Source organism: Microtus pennsylvanicus, chromosome 3, assembly GCF_037038515.1.
Source record: "Microtus pennsylvanicus isolate mMicPen1 chromosome 3, mMicPen1.hap1, whole genome shotgun sequence".
Lineage (NCBI taxonomy): Eukaryota > Metazoa > Chordata > Mammalia > Rodentia > Cricetidae > Microtus > Microtus pennsylvanicus.
The window spans coordinates 121522438-121541295 of NC_134581.1; the positions used below are offsets into that span (position 1 = coordinate 121522438).

The 18858-nt window shown below is 43.8% G+C and overlaps 1 protein-coding gene across 4 annotated transcripts in view; it reads left to right on the forward strand.

The window, feature by feature from the left end:
- The window catches only part of Asph (aspartate beta-hydroxylase), a 164911-nt gene that overhangs the window by 53534 nt on the left and 92519 nt on the right, over positions 1 to 18858 (forward strand). For 3 of the 4 annotated variants that reach the window (XM_075966995.1, XM_075966998.1, XM_075966996.1), the window contains exons 5-13: positions 2705 to 2797; positions 5257 to 5331; positions 8096 to 8215; positions 10684 to 10716; positions 11803 to 11859; positions 13295 to 13342; positions 13785 to 13817; positions 15364 to 15402; positions 16552 to 16587. In XM_075966995.1, coding sequence (XP_075823110.1) covers positions 2705 to 2797; positions 5257 to 5331; positions 8096 to 8215; positions 10684 to 10716; positions 11803 to 11859; positions 13295 to 13342; positions 13785 to 13817; positions 15364 to 15402; positions 16552 to 16587 — 534 coding nt within the window. The remainder of the gene's footprint in view (positions 1 to 2704; positions 2798 to 5256; positions 5332 to 8095; positions 8216 to 10683; positions 10717 to 11802; positions 11860 to 13294; positions 13343 to 13784; positions 13818 to 15363; positions 15403 to 16551; positions 16588 to 18858) is intronic. The other variant, XM_075966999.1, reaches the window with a different exon arrangement.

Below are 18858 nucleotides of genomic sequence, written 5' to 3' on the forward strand. Positions count from 1 at the left end.
AAAAACAAGAATCCTTTCCTTTGACTCAGAGTTGGTCACGTGTTCTTTATGTTTCTGGGTTTATGAAGCAGACGATTGAGTCCACAGTGTACAGGGCCAGTGTTTCTCTGTGACCTGTTAAAGTTTATAGGGGCCCCATGAAGGACATGTGTAAATATAATCTTTCACTGCTTCAGGGTTTATAGCTGACTTGTGCTAACCCCACCTCTGTATATAGCACTGACCTGCTACAGTAGGTTGTCATTTGACTGACGTGAGCAGCTACAGTGGGGTGTCATTTGACTGACATGACCAGCTACAGTGAGATGTCATTTGACTGACGTGACCAGCTACAATGGGATGTCATCTGGCTGACGTGAGCAGCTACAGTGGATGTCATCTGACTGACATGACCAGCTACGGTGTGGTGTCATTCGACTGACGTGACCAGCTACGGTGGGGTGTCATCTGACTGACGTGAGCAGCTACAGTGGATGTCATCTGACTGACATGACCAGCTACAATGGGATGTCATCTGACTGACGTGAGCAGCTACAGTGGGGTGTCATTTGACTGACGTGACTAGGTACAGTGGGGTGTCGTTTGACTGACGTGACCAGCTACAGTGGGGTGTCATTTGACTGACTTGAGCAACTACAGTGGGGTGTTGTTTGACTGACGTGACCAGCTACAGTGGGGTGTCATTTGACTGACTTGAGCAACTACAGTGGGGTGTCGTTTGACTGATGTGAGCAGCTACAGTGGGGTGTCATTTGATACTTTGGGTAGTAATGAAGCCGTGTAGCATTTTCTCCTCCTGGGTCCTTTCCCTGTCTCTTGTTCCATTTTCCATATTTTATCCTTTGGATTGTAAAGACAAATGGCTCCTAGCTGAGTTACAGAAGGATGGCTCTTTTGTGTATTGTGTCTGGTAGCTTTCAAATACTTATTCAAACATTTATTTCTTTTTCCAATGAAATGGAATTTTTTTTCAAGTTAGGTGAGGTTGGGCTTTCAGGTAGTAGAATCTGCCCTTTGACGGGGACTATTTCATTGCTCTGTGCACAAATGGAGGCCAGTTTGAAAGCTCACTGAGTTTATGTGAGTGAAGGGTGAGGCTGTGTAACCTTTTATAACTCCAAGACACTTCTGAGAATATAACTATCCCAGAACACCTGACCCACACCATTCCCACATAAGGGAGACTACCTCTAAAACAGAAATGGGCACTAGCAGAGGGATCTCTGGTAAGTAGTAGTAACAGCAAGAAAGATGGATGCCATCTCCATTCCCCCCCCCCCCCCCCCGCATCACTGTGCCCACCAGGTACATAGAGCTCTTGCCTTGCAGTGAGCCCCTGAAGCACTGAGCTAGTGGAGTGGACCCCTGCATGCCCTAGCCCTTCAGCAGGCATTTCTGGAGCAATTGCTGTGGCCAGCTGTTGGCGGAAGTACAGGGTGCAAAGACAAACCCCATGAGTTTTTCCCCACTGATTTAGTACAGTTTCTTCACTGATGGTTCCCAATCCACTGTCAGGTGAGGTGGGGTATTTAAATGAGAAAGTAGAGTAGTTTTCACCCTGTGTTTAAGTAGATGTGAGGGGTTGTAAGGTGTCCATCCCTATCCACACTCTCGGGACGTGAGCTAATTTGGAACCTGTTTTATATTTATAGTTAGATCACACTGACATGTAGAACGCAGCTGTGCTTGACGGCGTTGTATGCATGGCATTGTGTGCACAGTGTGTTAAAAATGGGGTAGTAGAAGATAGCCAGTCTTGTCGGCTATCTTTGCACTGTCTCTGTAAGGTTTCAGAACTGGCATCTGGTAGAACAAGAATAGGAGAGTGGGCAAAGAATAAAAAAGAAAAGCATGGAGCTGAGATAAGGGAGCCATGGGCATTAGCTGCCCTGTGGTGATTAGAGTTCCCAGAGTGCAGAGTGCTGGCCTGACCTTGCACTGAGGGCCACACACCTTCCCAGAGGCCACATTCCTTCCTCCTCAGTGAGAGCAGAGAAACTCAGGGCTCAGCAGACAGAATTGGACTCCTGGTCGCGCCATTGCTTCCTACACGCTGTACTTAAGTGAGGTTTTATCTAATGTTCCACACGCAAAGCACCAAGGCACCTTCTTAGTATTTATGTAACTTTAAAACCAGTTTTCATGCTAACTTGCTCCCCTGACTTATTTTCCTTATTTTTAAACAAGGGATTTTTTTTTGTGTGTGTGATATGTTTTAGCTCCAGAAAACAAAACAAACCAAAACAAAAAACATTGCTTATAGGTAGTCCTTTGAGGAAATTGTAGATAGTGAGTTACGCATGGTTTATTTAAACTGTAGTATCCCAGAAGAATCAGAGGTTGCTGGGCAAGTCAAGTCTGGAACGCCTGACTCCGATGCTTCCTGCTGAGCTCGGAACTTTCCCTTAGGAAGTCCTCCTCCTCTCAGCCAGGAGAGGGGCTTGGAGCCACACTGACTGCCTTTGTCAAGGTTAGATGTGGCTATATGTTGTAAATATTCATGAGTGCCCTTAAAAGAGTCTTAGACACAAGGAAGACCCTTGAGCGGTGAAAGGGAGAACTTCCTTCTGTTTGAAACACAATACTGGAAATTGTGAATTCCTAGCACCTCTAGTCAACTATTTGAAAGTTGTTTTTCCTGATCTAATATGTAAAAATGGTTTGTAAAGATGCGGCAGTTAACACTGTGAATAAAAAAATGCAGGACTTAAAGAAAGATCTACTTCAGAGAGGACGTCCCCACCAGAGGAGGCCAAGCCACCGGCTGAGCTGGAGAAGCAGGCTGCTGAGGGGCCAGGTAAGTGTGGGAGACTCTAGGGCAGGCCTGGCCTGCTGGTACCTTTGCAGTTAAGCCGTCACGGCTCACCCAGCTGTTCACATTGTTTATAAAGTGAGCTACAGATTCTTCTTTTCTGAAGCCACAATAATCAATCTTGCTGTGGAAACGTATGCAGGAGTGTTTTAATTTTTGTAATCAAGATTCCAAGGCATAAACGGTTGTGCATCACTGAAGACCATGCAGTGAGGAACAACAGCCAAGTGTGTCTTTTACCACGTCACATTCAAAGTAAAAGCGGACACGGCCTCTACACAGCCTGGTACATGAATGAATTCAGCAGGGATACATAAGGACCTGGTCTACGTGGAAGGCCTCCTTAAACCTTGTCATGCTCTTTCTGTCCCTGTGGCCTCTTAGAGCAGGTCATAGTATTTCCATAAAGGGACTTTATCTCATAGTTTGGAAATGTTGAGGTATTTTAATAAACTGCTGCCTGAAATTTTAATCTACTACCATGGTTTTCTGCTTGTGGCATGGTTCAGTACTTGTCTTTCTTGCAATACATAAGAAAATTGGTTTCGTTATGCCCCCTATTGGGAGCTCTAGATATGACATGTTTATTGGAAACAATTGATGGCCCAGACTGTGTTGATGAATACTATTTGATTTTCTTTTCTTCATTCCTTCAAGGAACAATATATGAGTCTAAGTTTTGTTATTTGTCCATTTCAGAGAGCCCTAGGAGAATTTATTGTCTCCATCTCACGCCTATGTAATTGGAATATGGCTCCAGAATCCATGCTGGTTTTTGTCAAGGTTTCTAATTTAAATATTTGAATTTAACACTTAATATTTGATTTTTGATAAACAGATTTGTAATTTTAAGAAGTCTAGTTTCTAAGCCAGTCGAGTGCTGGATCTGAGATGTGCCATGTGTTTCCCATTCTTTTTGTTGTTGGTCTGATTCTTTACAAACGATTGCAGGTTTGTTACTAGCCTCATTCTCTGCAGCTCCGTGGCACTGTGTTCGGATTGCCCTCTGCTCTCTCAGTCCTTCCCTTGCTGAGCCTTTAGTTCTTCTTCCCTTCTCTGGTTCCTTCCATCTGTTTTGCAACTACAGATACTTATCTCCCAGTAAAATGCCCTCTAACTCCCATCTACCACTGGCTCCTCTCGTCACTATAGCAACGACACTTTCGAAAGAGCACACTACACCCAATTACCCTTTTCATTTCTTTGCTGTTCATTCTCTCACCCAGGGTGGCCCAGCTCCTCCCTCTGCACCGTGGGAGAAGAGAAAGACGTGTAGAATGAGATGCCAGGGAGCGTTCACTGAGTTCAGAACCAGGGCTGGTAACACACCAGTCTGGAAAGCTCTGGGAGGGCCACATCTGTAGTTCTCAATTCGTGACGCTTCAGGGTCCTGTCTAGGAAGTCAGTAACGCACGCCCCATGCCATGGCTAGAAACTTTTCATCTATTGGATGATTTTCTCAGCTCCATTGGAATGGGCCCCAATGAGGAGACTGTCACAAACACTGGGAGACTGAGAGTAGAGACTAGGGACTTGTCTATATTATTATTATATGGATGGCGAAATGGAAATAAAACAGTGTGTGCTTTAGAAATGTTTTATTTAGCAGTGAGCATAGGGACTTTTCCGCAGCCCGAGTTTGTTCTGTCTGTCACTGAAGACTTGTGCTTCACTGTAACCCCAGCCGTTGGCGTTATTTCACACGCAGCACCAGTGATATCGAGAGGAAGTCTAGATTATGTCAGCAAACCCGTGACAGTGTCATTGTCCCCACAGCTTATTTGCTGTGTAACGCTGGGCTTTATCTGGGTTGTAGGCCTATAAGCACTGTGGGGTTGTCCCAATGTCATCATTAACTCCTCTTTTGTCAGTCATAATTATCTGAGCCTGTATTTCAGATGCACTTTTCTGGAGCTGACAGGGTGGTCATTATCACACAAGCTTCAGACTTGTGGATCGGCCAGTCCTACTTACTCGGATCCTCATTCCACCAAGGGTGCCCTTTCTGCTGACAGTCAGGAGAGCAGGCATTGGTCACATTGTTTATTCTGGGTGGAATTCCGTCTTTTCCAGTCCCTTCTTTATGAAAGCTTCATTCTTGCTTTCTGCTAACATGAATGGGAATTTTATTAATTGGAAACTAAAAGCATTCTCTTAGACTGCTTTTTAAAGAAAAAAGTCTATACTTGAATTTGTTTTCTTTAAAAGTCTCTTTGAACATCTCTCAGTATTTACATCTGCTGAGCAAATAAGACTAAATTTTAAGTATCTGTTATATTTGCCGATATAGGGGAGGAAGTGGCATATGGATATGGAAATGTCACACAGGCTCTTAGCCAAGTGTAGTCATCTTAATACGTGTGCAAATGCCGTATTTAACTCTTCAAATTTCCCATTAGTACTTGAGTGTTATATTATTGTGTTATGTTTTGTAATTATTTTAGAAGTCCAGAATGTTGAAGATGAAGTAAAAGAACAAATTCATTCCCTTCTCCAGGAACAGGAACACACAGAATATGGTATGAATTCAATTCTACTTTGCACAAATTACCAAAATAGTTGAGTTCCTATAACTACATTCCAAGTAATTATAGATCAACTATTATTTCTTGGGGAAAAAGCACTGGACATACTTTTCAAAATCCCACCTCACTGTGAAGGAATTTTATGAGCGTATTTGGTTTTAAAATCATATGAATAAATGAACATAAATAATTCAAGGCCAGTGTTCCATCAAAAATAAACAGGAGAGTCAGAGTGGAGTGGAAAACACAAGTCAGGGAGCTCTGGCTGCTTGCTTGGCATAGTCCTCCACCCTCAGGAGCCATCCTCTGTCCCGAGGAGAGATGCTCCACCCTCTGAAACAGTGGTCCTCCACCCTCAGGAGCCATCCTCTATCCTGAGGAGAGATGCTCCACTCTCTGAAACAGTGGTCCTCCACCCTCAGGAGCCATCCTCTATCCCGAGGAGAGATGCTCCACCCTCAGAAACAGTGGTCCTCCACCTTCAGGAGCTTCTAAGCCATCAGAAGGGATGCTGAACCACTGGAGTGACGGTTCATCCTCGCAGTTTTCTTGATGTTTGACTGGTTTACCCAAGCAAAACATGAGAGACAGTTTTATGGGTCATGCTGCCAAAGAGACTGGGAAGTGTCCTCCCAGAGCATGGACCAGGTTTCTTGTGGTGGCATCTGCATAGAGAATATAGTATGATGATCCAGAAATCAGCATGCCAGGGTTGCACAGGGATACTCCTAGAAATACCTCCTGATAATAGCAGACAGACAGCAGGACCCCATAATGTAACTGGGAGGGTTTGTGAAGGGGCAGGATGTTATACCCTGGTATCCTGTTGTCCTAGTGAACTGAGGGAAGCCTAAAGGAAAAGAAGTGTTACCTCATGAAAACAGTACCTCACATTTTGACTGGGTATTGCTGATGGCTGCTGGGAATGTAGAAAGGATTGTCCCTTATAATTGCGTGCAGGCTCTGTCACTTGAATGTGTTTCTTCTCATGGCACACACAGGCTCTCACTCTCCCTGCCACGTAGCACAGGCACAAGGAAGATGAAATCTAAGCATTGAATTCAGTGTGACGAGCTGAGAACTGCCGTGGTGATTCATGGGCTGTTTAGAAGCTTGCTGGAAAGAATGCATTTCATCTTAGAGCAGAAGGCGCTTTGCCTGGCCGGGACAACAAAGATGTGAATGTAGTCAGAATGGCTGGCATGTGAGATGCATGGGTAGAGTGAGGGTAGAAAAAGACACTCATTTTGGAGAGGAATTGAAGCTGCTGGGAGGTGTGTCGGGGTATAGTCTGTTCTGCCTACAGTCTGAATCCAGAATAGGCAGGGGCATGTCTCTGCTGTGCAGACATAAGCTATGAAGTCAAGATGGCTCAGGAAAGTCAGTTCTACAAGGGTAGGGATGCAGAGGAGTGGGAAGGTGCAGCCTCTGTGAGTGGCTAAGGTCAGTGTGATGAACAGGTCACCCGAAGAGGAAAGAATCCTAGGTCCGAGATCCTTGCTGCACCTCCTTACTTCCAGTTTATACCCTTTAGAGGCTTTCTCCATGGACAGTTACATGGGTGGAGAGGGATGAAGAGGGATTAGATTACTAGGAATTGAACATATTTAAGAATGTATGAACTGTTTATTCCTGGAATTTTAAGGTTTCCTTGTGGTTGGCCCTAGACAAATCAAACTTCAGAAAGCAAAACTGCAGGTAAGGGGCACCTTCTATAGAAGTATCTACACAAATAGGTGTATATGATTCAGTGAAGCTGAGCATCATCGTGCCACACTGTGCAGAGTAGCTAAAATGGGTTTCTTGTGGTCATGGGGATAGTTCAATAACAGTAGAGAGAACCTTGTCTACAGTCATTGTAATGGTAATGACCGCACTAGAGACTTATGATGGGCCAGGCATATTCCTAGGTGTTTTCATCCACTTATCAGTACTCTTAATAGAGAATTATTGTTCCAGTTTTGTGGAAGGGAATCTTAGGCATAGAGTAGATAATTTATTTCCGCTGAGACACCTTGTGTAATGAGGCAAAATCCAGAGCCTGAGACACCAGACTCCCAATCAATCTAGTCCAGCTCACTCTGGTTCTTCAAATGGAACATGGTTTCTAAAAAGTAGTCTGCTGGGAGCCCTGCAAGTTACTGTTGGGTCACCTGAGGGTGGAGTCACAGTCCAAACAATAGTGGCATGGAATCATGTAGCTTGTTTACTCAGGATGCCCTGAAACAGTCAGCAAAACGCTTTCTGTCTCTACCGAGAAAAGCTAAGCCTGGGTCCATTTAGATGCGTGATGTGAGGTGTGTGTGTGTGGGGGGGGGCAGCAATAAGACTTAGCAACAGCTGCTCTCTGCATTTAAAACATGCAAGTCATCAGTTATAGTTGGTACACGGAATTTGACAGTTCTCAATGAAAGGTCTTGGCGTGACCTTTCTCCTGACTCAGGGATCATGAAAGAGATGTATGTATTAATAATTATACATTCATATATTAATTCATCGAGTACTTAGGAGCATCTCCATTGGCCGCTCGTGGTCCTACCTGCTTAGTATGCAGAGTGAACAACAGGATGAGGTGACTGTCTGCGTGAGTTCCCTTTGTAATGAGAAGTGACTCTCCAGCTGAAACTGACCAGAGTGAGAAAATGGCTTTCAAGGGGACAATGGCCGAGGCTCGTGGGGCAGCTGCAGATGGCCTGTCTGGTTGACTGCCATTGTGAGCTCTTGCTGTTCCCTTGCTCACTGTCTCTCCTTGTTGAAGCCCCGCAGCCGGAAGCAGATGGAGCATCAGGAGAGCCACAGCCAGAGGCTGAGGACGTCCTCACAGTGACTGATGGAGAGGACAGAGTTGAGACCGTGGAACCTGGGGCAGTCCATGAAGGTAGCACACATTTGTCTTAAAATAGTTCATAGAGGGGCTGGAGAGATGGCTCAGTGCTTAATAGCACTGGCTGTTCTTCCAGAGGACCCAGGTTCAATTCCCAGCACCCACATGACAGCTCACAGCTGTCTGTAACTCCAGTTACACATCCTCAGACATGTATGCAGGCAAAATACCCATGGGCATAAAATAAATAAATAGAATAGTTGATAGTTTATAGTGTAATTATTAAAATGTTTCTAAAATTCCTTTACGAGCAATATTTAATTATATAGGCTCCAAAGCCACAGAGAAACCCTGTCTCGAAAAACAAACAAAAAAAAAGTGGTAATATATATTTATAATATTTTGAGAGTGAAGCTCAGTGCTTCAAAGCTAATGAACTTTTCTCTAAGATAAAATGATGCCCGGTTTCTTTCAAAGCTTGAAGGGAATCAGTAATAGGTGGATTTCTGATAACGGTAGGTGCAGTGCTTGAGGGAACTCCTCCATAGCGCCACCTAGGTGCCGTGTGTTACATGAGATTGCAGTCACGATGACCCCACAGCTGTTTGTGCCTGGCATTTGTTCCAACGCTGCTGTCTCCCTAGCTGTAGCTTCCACAGCATGTGTCCCCAAATAGCTTTTGTAAGTCACAGGCAGCAAGTGTTTTCAATTAGTGGGGGGTTCAATAGATCCTGGAGCTCTCAGCTGCATAAAGACAATCATCAACTGTAATTAATTGGGAATAAACGTAACTGTGTTTCCATGAACCTCTACTACAAACCAGCTCACAAATGGCTGTAAAAACTGCAAGTCACAAAAAGCAAAGCGTATACACTTCTGACACAATATGCCGAGAAGCTTCTTGAGTGGTAGGCAGCTTCTAATTTATGTATGAGATCTCCCAGAAACTGTCATGGAAGCCTGCTCAGAGCAGGAGAGACATTCTCCATAGGAAAAGCAATAGCCTTGGCAGGCAGCATCCATGTCAATGGTCAGGAATCTATAGAGTGTATATTTTTTGTCTGTCAAAAATGCAGACCAAAGTGCTAGTGAATATACAACTGATTTCAGTTGCATTTTACATAGAAGATAGGTATTGATGGACAAGGCATAGCTTCCAAATTCATCATTTATGCCATGGTTTCCATAGGAACATGTTTCTAATTTCAGAGTAAAAATGCTCCAGCAACGATGTCCCCATTTTCTTGGTATCATGCTTGTTTCTCTTGTCTTTGGCTAAAATAACTCAAAATGGTTTTACAGTGGCCAGAATTTTTATTGAGGTGCTGCTAATCCTGCAAATTCCTGCAGTTCACATGGATTTGATATCATCTGAAGCAGGAAGGATGTAATATCAACAAGGTTGGGAGGTCAGCTCTAGACAGGAAGAAACACTTCTAAGAAAAGAAATCTTACTTTCTATCATAATCTATGATCAAAACAGATTAAATTTGAAACAAAAATTTTTATCTTTGAAAGTCGTTAGAGATTAAGAATATTTGCATTATCTAATCTGTAAAATGAAATATACAAAGATTGAACCATGAAAAACCAGATAAGAGAGTGTGGAGTGACCTTGTTGGAATGAAGGGCTCCGTGGGGACTGCAGAGGATGAAGAGAAGATGATGGGAACAAACGTGATCAGAACAAATTCTGTACATGTATGAAATTGTCACCGGATGTCTAAAATAAACAAAGGTTTTAGTGGCGAGACTCGAAGGATGGCATTTTTGTTGTCTGAGTACGCTCAGTGACCCGGATATTTTCTGGGCAAGTGCGGTAGAACATGCCTACAGTTCATTAGCTGGAAGCCAGGCTGGGTGCTGAGACCCTGTTTAAAACATAAATAGAAACCCTGGTGTGGGGTACATGCACTTAACCCCAGCACTCAGGAGGTAGAGGCAAGCGGATCTCTGTGAGTTCTAGGCCAGCCTGTTCTCTGTAGAGAGTTCCACGTCAGCCATAGCCACCAATGAGACCTTATCTGAAAACAAAATAACAAAGCCAACAATTAAAACAAAGCCAAACCAGAAAGATATGCTCTTCTGTAGCTTTGTAAGCATACAAAATCTCCATTCTTGTTTTTATCGGTGTTTTCAATACACGTTTTCACTTTAGAAAGCAGTAGGACAAAGCTGGTCAATAGAATCCATCTGCAGTGGGATGTGAAGAGGATTAACAGTTTGCACCTTTCCTGCATTCACCGCACGAATTGCTTTCTCTCCCAGGCTTTAGGGTGTGTCAACACTGTGGAGCTGCTGGGTGGGTACAGAGTGCAAGAGCCGTGTGATGTGAAGGAGTGATTAAATGATAGAGACTTAACTGATATTCCCATGCTTTATTTTAATAGTTTTATCATAAAGTCATTAATGAGCACTGGAATTACCTGAATTAACATTCAAAATAGACTTAGAGACATACAGCAGATACCTATACCATATATGAGATAGTAGTAATATCAGTCTAATGTTTTGTTTTCCAGAAACTGAGGATAGTTACCATATGGAAGACATAGGTAAGAATTTATTAATTAGAGTGAATCTCCTAGCAGCATCATGAGTTACATACTTTTAAATTATTCAATGTATCATAGGACACGTAATATTATTTGTGTTTTGTTTATTCATTTTCTGAACATAAATCCCAAGTAGTAGAATTACTCTGTCAAAACATACAAAGGAACTGTATTTGGTGTTGCTGTTATATACCTGTAATTTCAGACTCAGAAAGTGGAGGCAAGGAAGGTTGTTAGCACACACACACACACACACACACCACCACCACCAACAACAACAACAACAACAGCAGTAACAGCAACAACAACAACGAAACCAAGCTGGACACAGTGCCTTACACCTATAATCCCAGCATCTGTCAGGCTGAAATAAGAGGATTGCCGTGAGGCCAGCCTGGGCTATAAAGTAAGACCTGTCTAAAGCAGAATGAGAGAGAGAGAGAAAGAAAAATAATCAGAAACAAAGCAATGCCCCCGTGTTCTTTATAGGTTTAAATTCTGAAGTCGACAAAAGTCCCCTGCATGTCATGAGACCGTAGAAAGCTTGTCTGTGCTAGAGCTGGATTCATCCTCTTTCAGGGAGCCTGTCTTGACTAGTTTTCCTCCAATTTTCAGAGCTAATGATTCGCCTCTTGAGTTTCAACCCCTCTTGGTATTATTGAGTGGCTTTTGGGGTCCACATCGCTTCAGTGCTGTGGGTGTGTAAGCACTGGAATTGTCCCAGTTGGGTCCGGTCTGGTAAGACCCCTTGCACAGTGCTCCTGTGGCTAGAGGTTCTTCAGAGCAAGAGGAGGACTGAGCTGTGCTGCTCTTTGGTGGCACTTTTGTGTCCTCATGTGGTGTGAATTGCTGACTAGTAGAATCTGTATCTGCCACCCGAGCTAGCGCTCTGCTGCTCTGTGCATGGGTGATAAGTGCACCGATGCTGGGAACTGTGTGTCTTTGTCTTTGGCATCAGGTACAGATCATACAAGTTTGTTCTCTGAGTGAACTTGGTGGATCACAGGATTTGTGGCCTTCCAGTTTTAGGGATCATATATAAGCCTTATTTGAGACATTTTTAATTTCCCCTTTCGTAATTCATAGCATCACAGGACCATCCAGACGACGTGGAAGAGATGGTGAATGAGCAGGAAGGCTCAGGTTTGTGAACATTAAAATTTTCAATGTGTATTTCTGTTGGAGGATGTGGCTTAGGAAGGGTCAAGTCAGGGTGAATGGTTTACTCTGACTTCCCACAGAGGTGTCTTCATAGGTCTTGCAGTTGTTCATATTCTTTAGACAACAGACGGTTTTTTGCATATTGTTTAGCATTACAAGGTAAATAAAGAGAAAAGAATGCCTTCTATCACACCATTGGGAGAGAACACACAAACTTTATCGCTACATTTATAGTATAAGAGACCACACCCAAGTGAGCCAATATCTCAAAGGCCATTGGCTGAAGAAGTTCCCACAGCACCTCCCCCTTTGCTAAATAAGAGAGTTCTAAACCTAATACAAAACTATATACAGTAAGAACAAATATCAAGTATAAAAATTATAATTACAACCAGCATAAACAATATCAAGCCAAGAAACATATGCTAAATGTTTCAATAATTATCCTATCCTAAGGAGTTTAAGTTTTGTATTAGAAATGGCTTGGCCAAGTCATGAGAAGAAAGTAACTACAATTATCTAGTCCTCAACCCCATTGAAAACCTGACAAGGAAAGTAATATTACTTGAGTAAACAGGAAGTGCAATCAAACAACTTCTTAAATGTGCAACAAATGACAGAGACTACTGGTTACCTGGGCAATCACCCATTGGAGCAACCAACCTTGGCTGAGGCCTAGAGTTGCTGACAGACATTTTCAGATGCACATTGGGATTCTTTTAAGGGGCACAGGAATGGAAGAGAGGGTGATGTCGTAGAGGCAGGAGGCTGAAAACCTTAGTCTGCTCTTTACCAGATTGTCTCTGCAGCTAGACAGCAACCTGGGGGCTTTGTCGTGTGAAATTTTATCAGAAGAGAATAGTAGTATATCTGTTAGTTTTTATGGCTGTGACAAAACTGCTGAGAGAGTAGTTTTTAAAGGATGAAAACATTTTTCGGTTTCATTAACACATTGGCTTTCATGATGATCTTTTCGTACATTTGTGCAGTGTACATTACGTACTTACACACATCCATCCCTATCACCCACCCTTTTCTGGCTCCCCCACCATTCTGGTCTCCTCCGTTTTCCACAAAGAGCCTGTGAAGGGAGCGCAGGATGTATTCAAAGACCCTCCCCCAGTGACACAATGACTGTTCCTCCAATAAGGCCCCACTTGCTAACAGCCCTTCAGCTATGAATTCATTGGTGGATTAGTTCATTGATCCTTATGATCCAATCACCTCTTGATAGTGCCACTAACTAGGGCCTGAGCCCCCAACACAGGAGCCTTTGGGCATATTTTTATATATAAGCCACAGCAGTATCTGCCTTACAACGTTTTTCAAGTTAGAATTAACGTGTGACTCTTGTAGCATGGTGTCTGTGATGTGCATGCTGTTTGCTATTAGACAAAAATCTTCTCCTTTATTTTAGGTCCCAGGGAAGCAGTAACGGATGCTGATAAGATGCAGCAGGATACAGGTATTAGATGGACTTTGCCGTTCACTGTTAGGTCAGCGAAGCACCTTTGCCGTTACTGCGTTTAATTGCTGGCTTTTTCTTTCAAAAACTAAAGATTCAATTTTAGTAGGACTTTTTTTTGTCCTGTACCAAAGTTAGTTTATTAAAAGAATATCGCGTGCTTCTGTCTCCTCCCTCACTTAATGCCCCACAGTGACAAAGCAGACACCTATGCTAAGTTTTTTAGATTATTAGCAAGAATTTTTATGAGAATGGTTTCCCTCTTTTAACATTCCTTCCTTTTGGGCAGAGACATACATTTGTAACTACAGCATTAGTTAGAATCTATGATTAAGATGAGGCTTTTTAGTATTTGCTTTTCCCTTGTTTTCTTTAGTGACAAAGCTTTAATACTTATCTTGTCTTAAGTCTCCATTTCTTTCTTTCTTTTTTTTTCCCCCAGAGGAAGCAACACAGCAAAATCATGATGCACCAGGTTTGTAAATATTTCTCAACCCTAAGCCACTTACTTATTTTTTAAATGTATTCATAGTTTAAGTACAAAATGTGGAGAATTATGTTCTAAGCTATTATTTTCATGCAACATCCAACAACCATCTTGAAAGAATTCACATGAGAAAATTTTCATCTATTTCAGTGAATCTGCCATTGCCTAAATAATACTTTATTTTATTTTTACAAATGACAATTATAAGCTGTTTAAAACATTGATACCATTTTGTGCTCCCTCCTTTTTGCTAACATATGAATGACCTTCAGTCAGAGTTTGTTTCCACAGAGCTGTCCTCTCTTGGACGTGACTTGCATGGCATTTTGTCCTGGTGGGGAATTCCAAGCGCTGGCCTCTGGCTGGAGTCCATACGTAGGTTAGGCAGTAGAGCAGGCCGATGCTGTTCCCACTGCTGTCGTCTCCAGGCACCTCCAGACCTGTTTTGTTGAATTCCATGAAGTGGATTGTTTCCCTTCTTTATGGGCAATAGAAGAAAGCCTGGGGAAGGCGGATCAACTGCTCAGGATTCCGTGAGGAGGAAGTAGTTTGTGACACATTTGTCTTTAACTAGAGCATCTTCAGAACGCTGTGTAGAGACAGAAGTCAGCTGAGAGGGACAGAAGGAAGGCTGAGAAAATGGGCAGGACCTATTGCCTTGCAGGCAACTGCAGCACTGAAATTCAGACCTGTAAGCTTCGAGGTTGTGGGAGCCCTACTTTAAGGGGTTGCAACTTCTTGAGAGTTGGCAAAGTGCACAGAGGAGTTAAGAATTACAGTATATGTGTAGGTTTGATATGCTACTTTGTTATGTATTTGTTTAAGATTCGGGAAAGAACCAACTTCACTATCTATAACAGCCATTTCTAATGGGATATAAATAATGAGCTTAGGTTGTCTTTAAAATTCTTTTAAAAATTAAAAAAACTTGGCCATTAAGGTAGCATTTTAGAAGGTCAGTTGGGAGGGAATGGCTTGCTGCTGGGTGTGGGGGAGGGCCATAGGGACAAGGTGCTTGCATCAAAGCACAGAAACTCCAGGCTCTGTGTCAACAGATGGCTGCAGGGATGGGCCCTGGGCCCTGGTTACCATGGTAATGAAAGGTCCAGTCAGCCGGTTTCCACTAAGAGGATAGCAGCAGGGGTGTTTGTCCCCAGGTTACCATCTGAGAACCAATCCCTATGCCTGGTAAGAACTGAGATTCAGGGCAATTAGTAAGCTTCGAGCTCACACAGACAGGAAGACAAACAGGAGAATCAGTGTCAACAGTGAATCTTGCTGACAACTGGTTGGAGAAGGAGCTTGTACATCCCTCTGTGAAGGAAGGAGTGTAAGAAATTACCATCTCCATGTCTACTCAGAATGTTTTACATCATTTAGCCAAGCTCCTCCCCTCCCTGCTCTGTAATACACATGGTTAGAGAGTGCGCCTGGAAGTTAAAACATTTATAAATGAGCTAAGGCTGGACATAGTCCATTGTTTTTATTGCTACTCAGCGCCACATGATCTTTCTTTTCCCCTTTCACTTCATAGTACACGAGCATTCAGAAAATGAAGGGATAGAGATTTCAGGTGAGTTTTTCAATGTTGACTGTATTTTACCTGCATAGCTGTGCAGCAAAGAAGAGATATAGGAAATGCAGTAGTTTTTCAAGCCACTAAGAAATAATTAGGAATTGTCAAACATGGTGTCTACAATAAGACTGGTGCTAGACGGCCCATAGATATCAAAATAGAAAGATACTCCAGGCCCTTGCATAAAACAGCACAGCATTTGCAACCCCTAACCTGTGTTGCTTTCCCAAGCTTTTGAACCATCCCTGCATCACCTACGTGGAATGCCATTTGCATGCTGTCAATCACCTCCCTGGAATGCCATTTGCATGCTGTCAATCACCTACCTGGAATGCCATTTTCATGCTCTGTCAATCACCTTCCTGGAATGCCATTTGCATGCTGTCAATCACCTTCCTGGAATGCCATTTGCATGCTCTGTCAATCACCTCCCTGGAATGCCATTTGCATGCTCTGTCAATCACCTCCCTGGAGTGCCATTTGCATGCTGTCAATCACCTACCTGGAGTGCCATTTGCATGCTCTGTCAATCACCTACCTGGAGTGCCATTTGCATGCTGTCAATCACCTCCCTGGAGTGCCATTTGCATGCTCTATCTGTATTTGTTATTTCGCTTCAGTGTCTGTATATCTCACTTTTCTTTTTTCCCTTGGTGTTTCTGATCCTTGGCTGGTAAATATGAGGATGTAGAACCCATGAGCACAGAGGAATTTTTATTTTACATCAACGGGAGTAACATTGGTCCCTCTGATTAAATTTTTGAATATAATTTAGAACTGAAGTTGATTTTGTGATATAAATACTCAGGAGTCTCCCATAAGGAGACCCAGCCTAGACAAAACTTTCTGAGTAGATTTTAGTCACTTTAGGGATCTAAGTCAGTGGTTCTCAACCTGTGGTTCATGTCTATTTGGACCCTTTCACAGGGGTTGCCTAAGACCACTGGAAAACACAGATATTTATCTGTTATGATTCATGACAGTAGCAAAATTACAGCTATGAAGTAACAATAAATAATTTTATGGTTGGGGATCACCACAGCATAAGGAACTGTGTTAAAGGGTCACAGCATTAGGAAGGTTGAGAACCTCTGATCTAAGTGGAGGTGAGTTACTGTAATGTGTTTGGTCTATTTCTTTTTTTAGATAATGCCATAGAAGATTCCAGCATCATTTCAGAAGGTAGGTTATTTTTATAGAGATGATCTTTTATTCTATATCAATGTAGATAAGCTTATTTAAAACATGTATGCTGAACTGCGCGCTTACCCAGGGCTGGGGGTGAGCCATGCTGGGTTGGATGAAGCCAACAGGGTTCTTTTCCATGAGGCTGTCATTCTAGAGACCAGGCATAATAAAAGAAGAGTGACAGAAGCAGATTTCTGTGAGGAAAATAGATGCGGGTGAAGGGCTACCTTATTTATGAGTGAGCGGCCACTTCGGAGAAGGCACTCTGGCGATAAAGGGTTTGGGGAAGTCAATCTGGCAATAAAGGGTTATTATGGCTGGAGATCAGCAGGAAGTTGTGATGTTCATGATGTTATTTAAATGTGAAGGAGGGAAAATATAGTTATCGTTTGGTTGGTTGGTTGATTAGGTTTTCTTGGAAATGAAGGGATGTTTTTTGAAAAGCAAAAGTAACTGCTTATACTCATTTAAACAGCAGTGTTTCAGTACAGCAGAGTCAATAATTCTTGGTGTACAGAAAGCTCCACATAGATTGTTTTCGTTGGTCCTCATGGTAGACAGTGAGGAGGAGATGGGACACAAGATCCTTGTGCTGATTATTATTATTATTATTACTATTATTATACAAATGTGCTGAAACTGGAGCAAGGCCTAGTGAGATCTGGGTGATCCTGGTTGATCCTGGTTCCACAGGCTCTTACAATTCTTAAGAAACAAAAACTAACAACCTTATGGCTAAGGTAGTGTTAAATGGGCTGAAAGGTTTGAAGAAATTAGTATGTGACATAGTTTATAGAGAATGCCTGCCGTTGTCTTACACTCAGCTGGTGATGCCTACAGTCTTTCTAGATGTCTCCAAGCAGCAAGAGAAAGAAGTTAGTGTTCACATCCGCATCAGAGTCATCTTGGGATTTCTGATCCTGTGGAGTGGAGAGTTCAGTGGTAGCTCATGCTGGTGTGCAAGACTCTAGGTTCATTGTAGAACTCTAGGTTCAGCTGTAGAAGTGCTGCAACTCTGTGGGGAAAGGCTCCCCATGGTTAGTGTTGCAGCTCTGAGGGGAAAGGCTCCCCATGGCTAGTGTTGCAGCTCTGAGGGAAAAGGCTCCCCGTGGTTAGTGTTGCAGCTCTGAGGGGAAAGGCTCCCCATGGCTAGTGTTGCAGCTCTGAGGGGAAAGGCTCCCCATGGCTAGTGTTGCAGCTCTGAGGGAAAATGCTCCCCGTGGTTAGTGTTGCAGCTCTGAGGGGAAAGGCTCCCCATGGCTAGTGTTGCAGCTCTGAGGGAAAAGGCTTTCCATGGCTAGTGTTGCAGCTCTGAGGGGAAAGGCTCCCCATGGCTAGTGTTGCAGCTCTGAGGGAAAAGGCTCCCCGTGGTTAGTGTTGCAGCTCTGAGGGGAAAGGCTCCCCATGGTTAGTGTTGCAGCTCTGTGGGGAAAGGCTCCCCATGGCTAGTGTTGCAGCTCTGAGGGGAAAGGCTCCCCATGGCTAGTGTTGCAGCTCTGAGGGGAAAGGCTCCCCATGGCTAGTGTTGCAGCTCTGAGGGAAAAGGCTCCCCGTGGTTAGTGTTGCAGCTCTGAGGGGAAAGGCTTTCCATGGCTAGTGTTGCAGCTCTGAGGGAAAAGGCTTTCCATGGCTAGTGTTGCAGCTCTGAGGGGAAAGGCTCCCCATGGCTAGTGTTGCAGCTCTGAGGGAAAAGGCTCCCCTTGGCTAGTGTTGCAGCTCTGAGGGGAAAGGCTCCCCATGGCTAGTGTTGCAGCTCTGAGGGGAAAGGCTCCCCATGGCTAGTGTTGCAGCTCTGAGGGAAAAGGCTTTCCATGGCTAGTGTTGCAGCTCTGAGGGGAAAGGCTCCCCATGGCTAGTGTTGCAGCTCTGAGGGAAAAGGCTCCCCGTGGTTAGTGTTGCAGCTCTGAGGGGAAAGGCTCCCCATGGCTAGTGTTGCAGCTCTGAGGGGAAAGGCTCCCCATGGCTAGTGTTGCAGCTCTGAGGGAAAATGCTCCCCGTGGTTAGTGTTGCAGCTCTGAGGGGAAAGGCTCCCCATGGCTAGTGTTGCAGCTCTGAGGGAAAAGGCTTTCCATGGCTAGTGTTGCAGCTCTGAGGGGAAAGGCTCCCCATGGCTAGTGTTGCAGCTCTGAGGGAAAAGGCTCCCCGTGGTTAGTGTTGCAGCTCTGAGGGGAAAGGCTCCCCATGGTTAGTGTTGCAGCTCTGTGGGGAAAGGCTCCCCATGGCTAGTGTTGCAGCTCTGAGGGGAAAGGCTCCCCATGGCTAGTG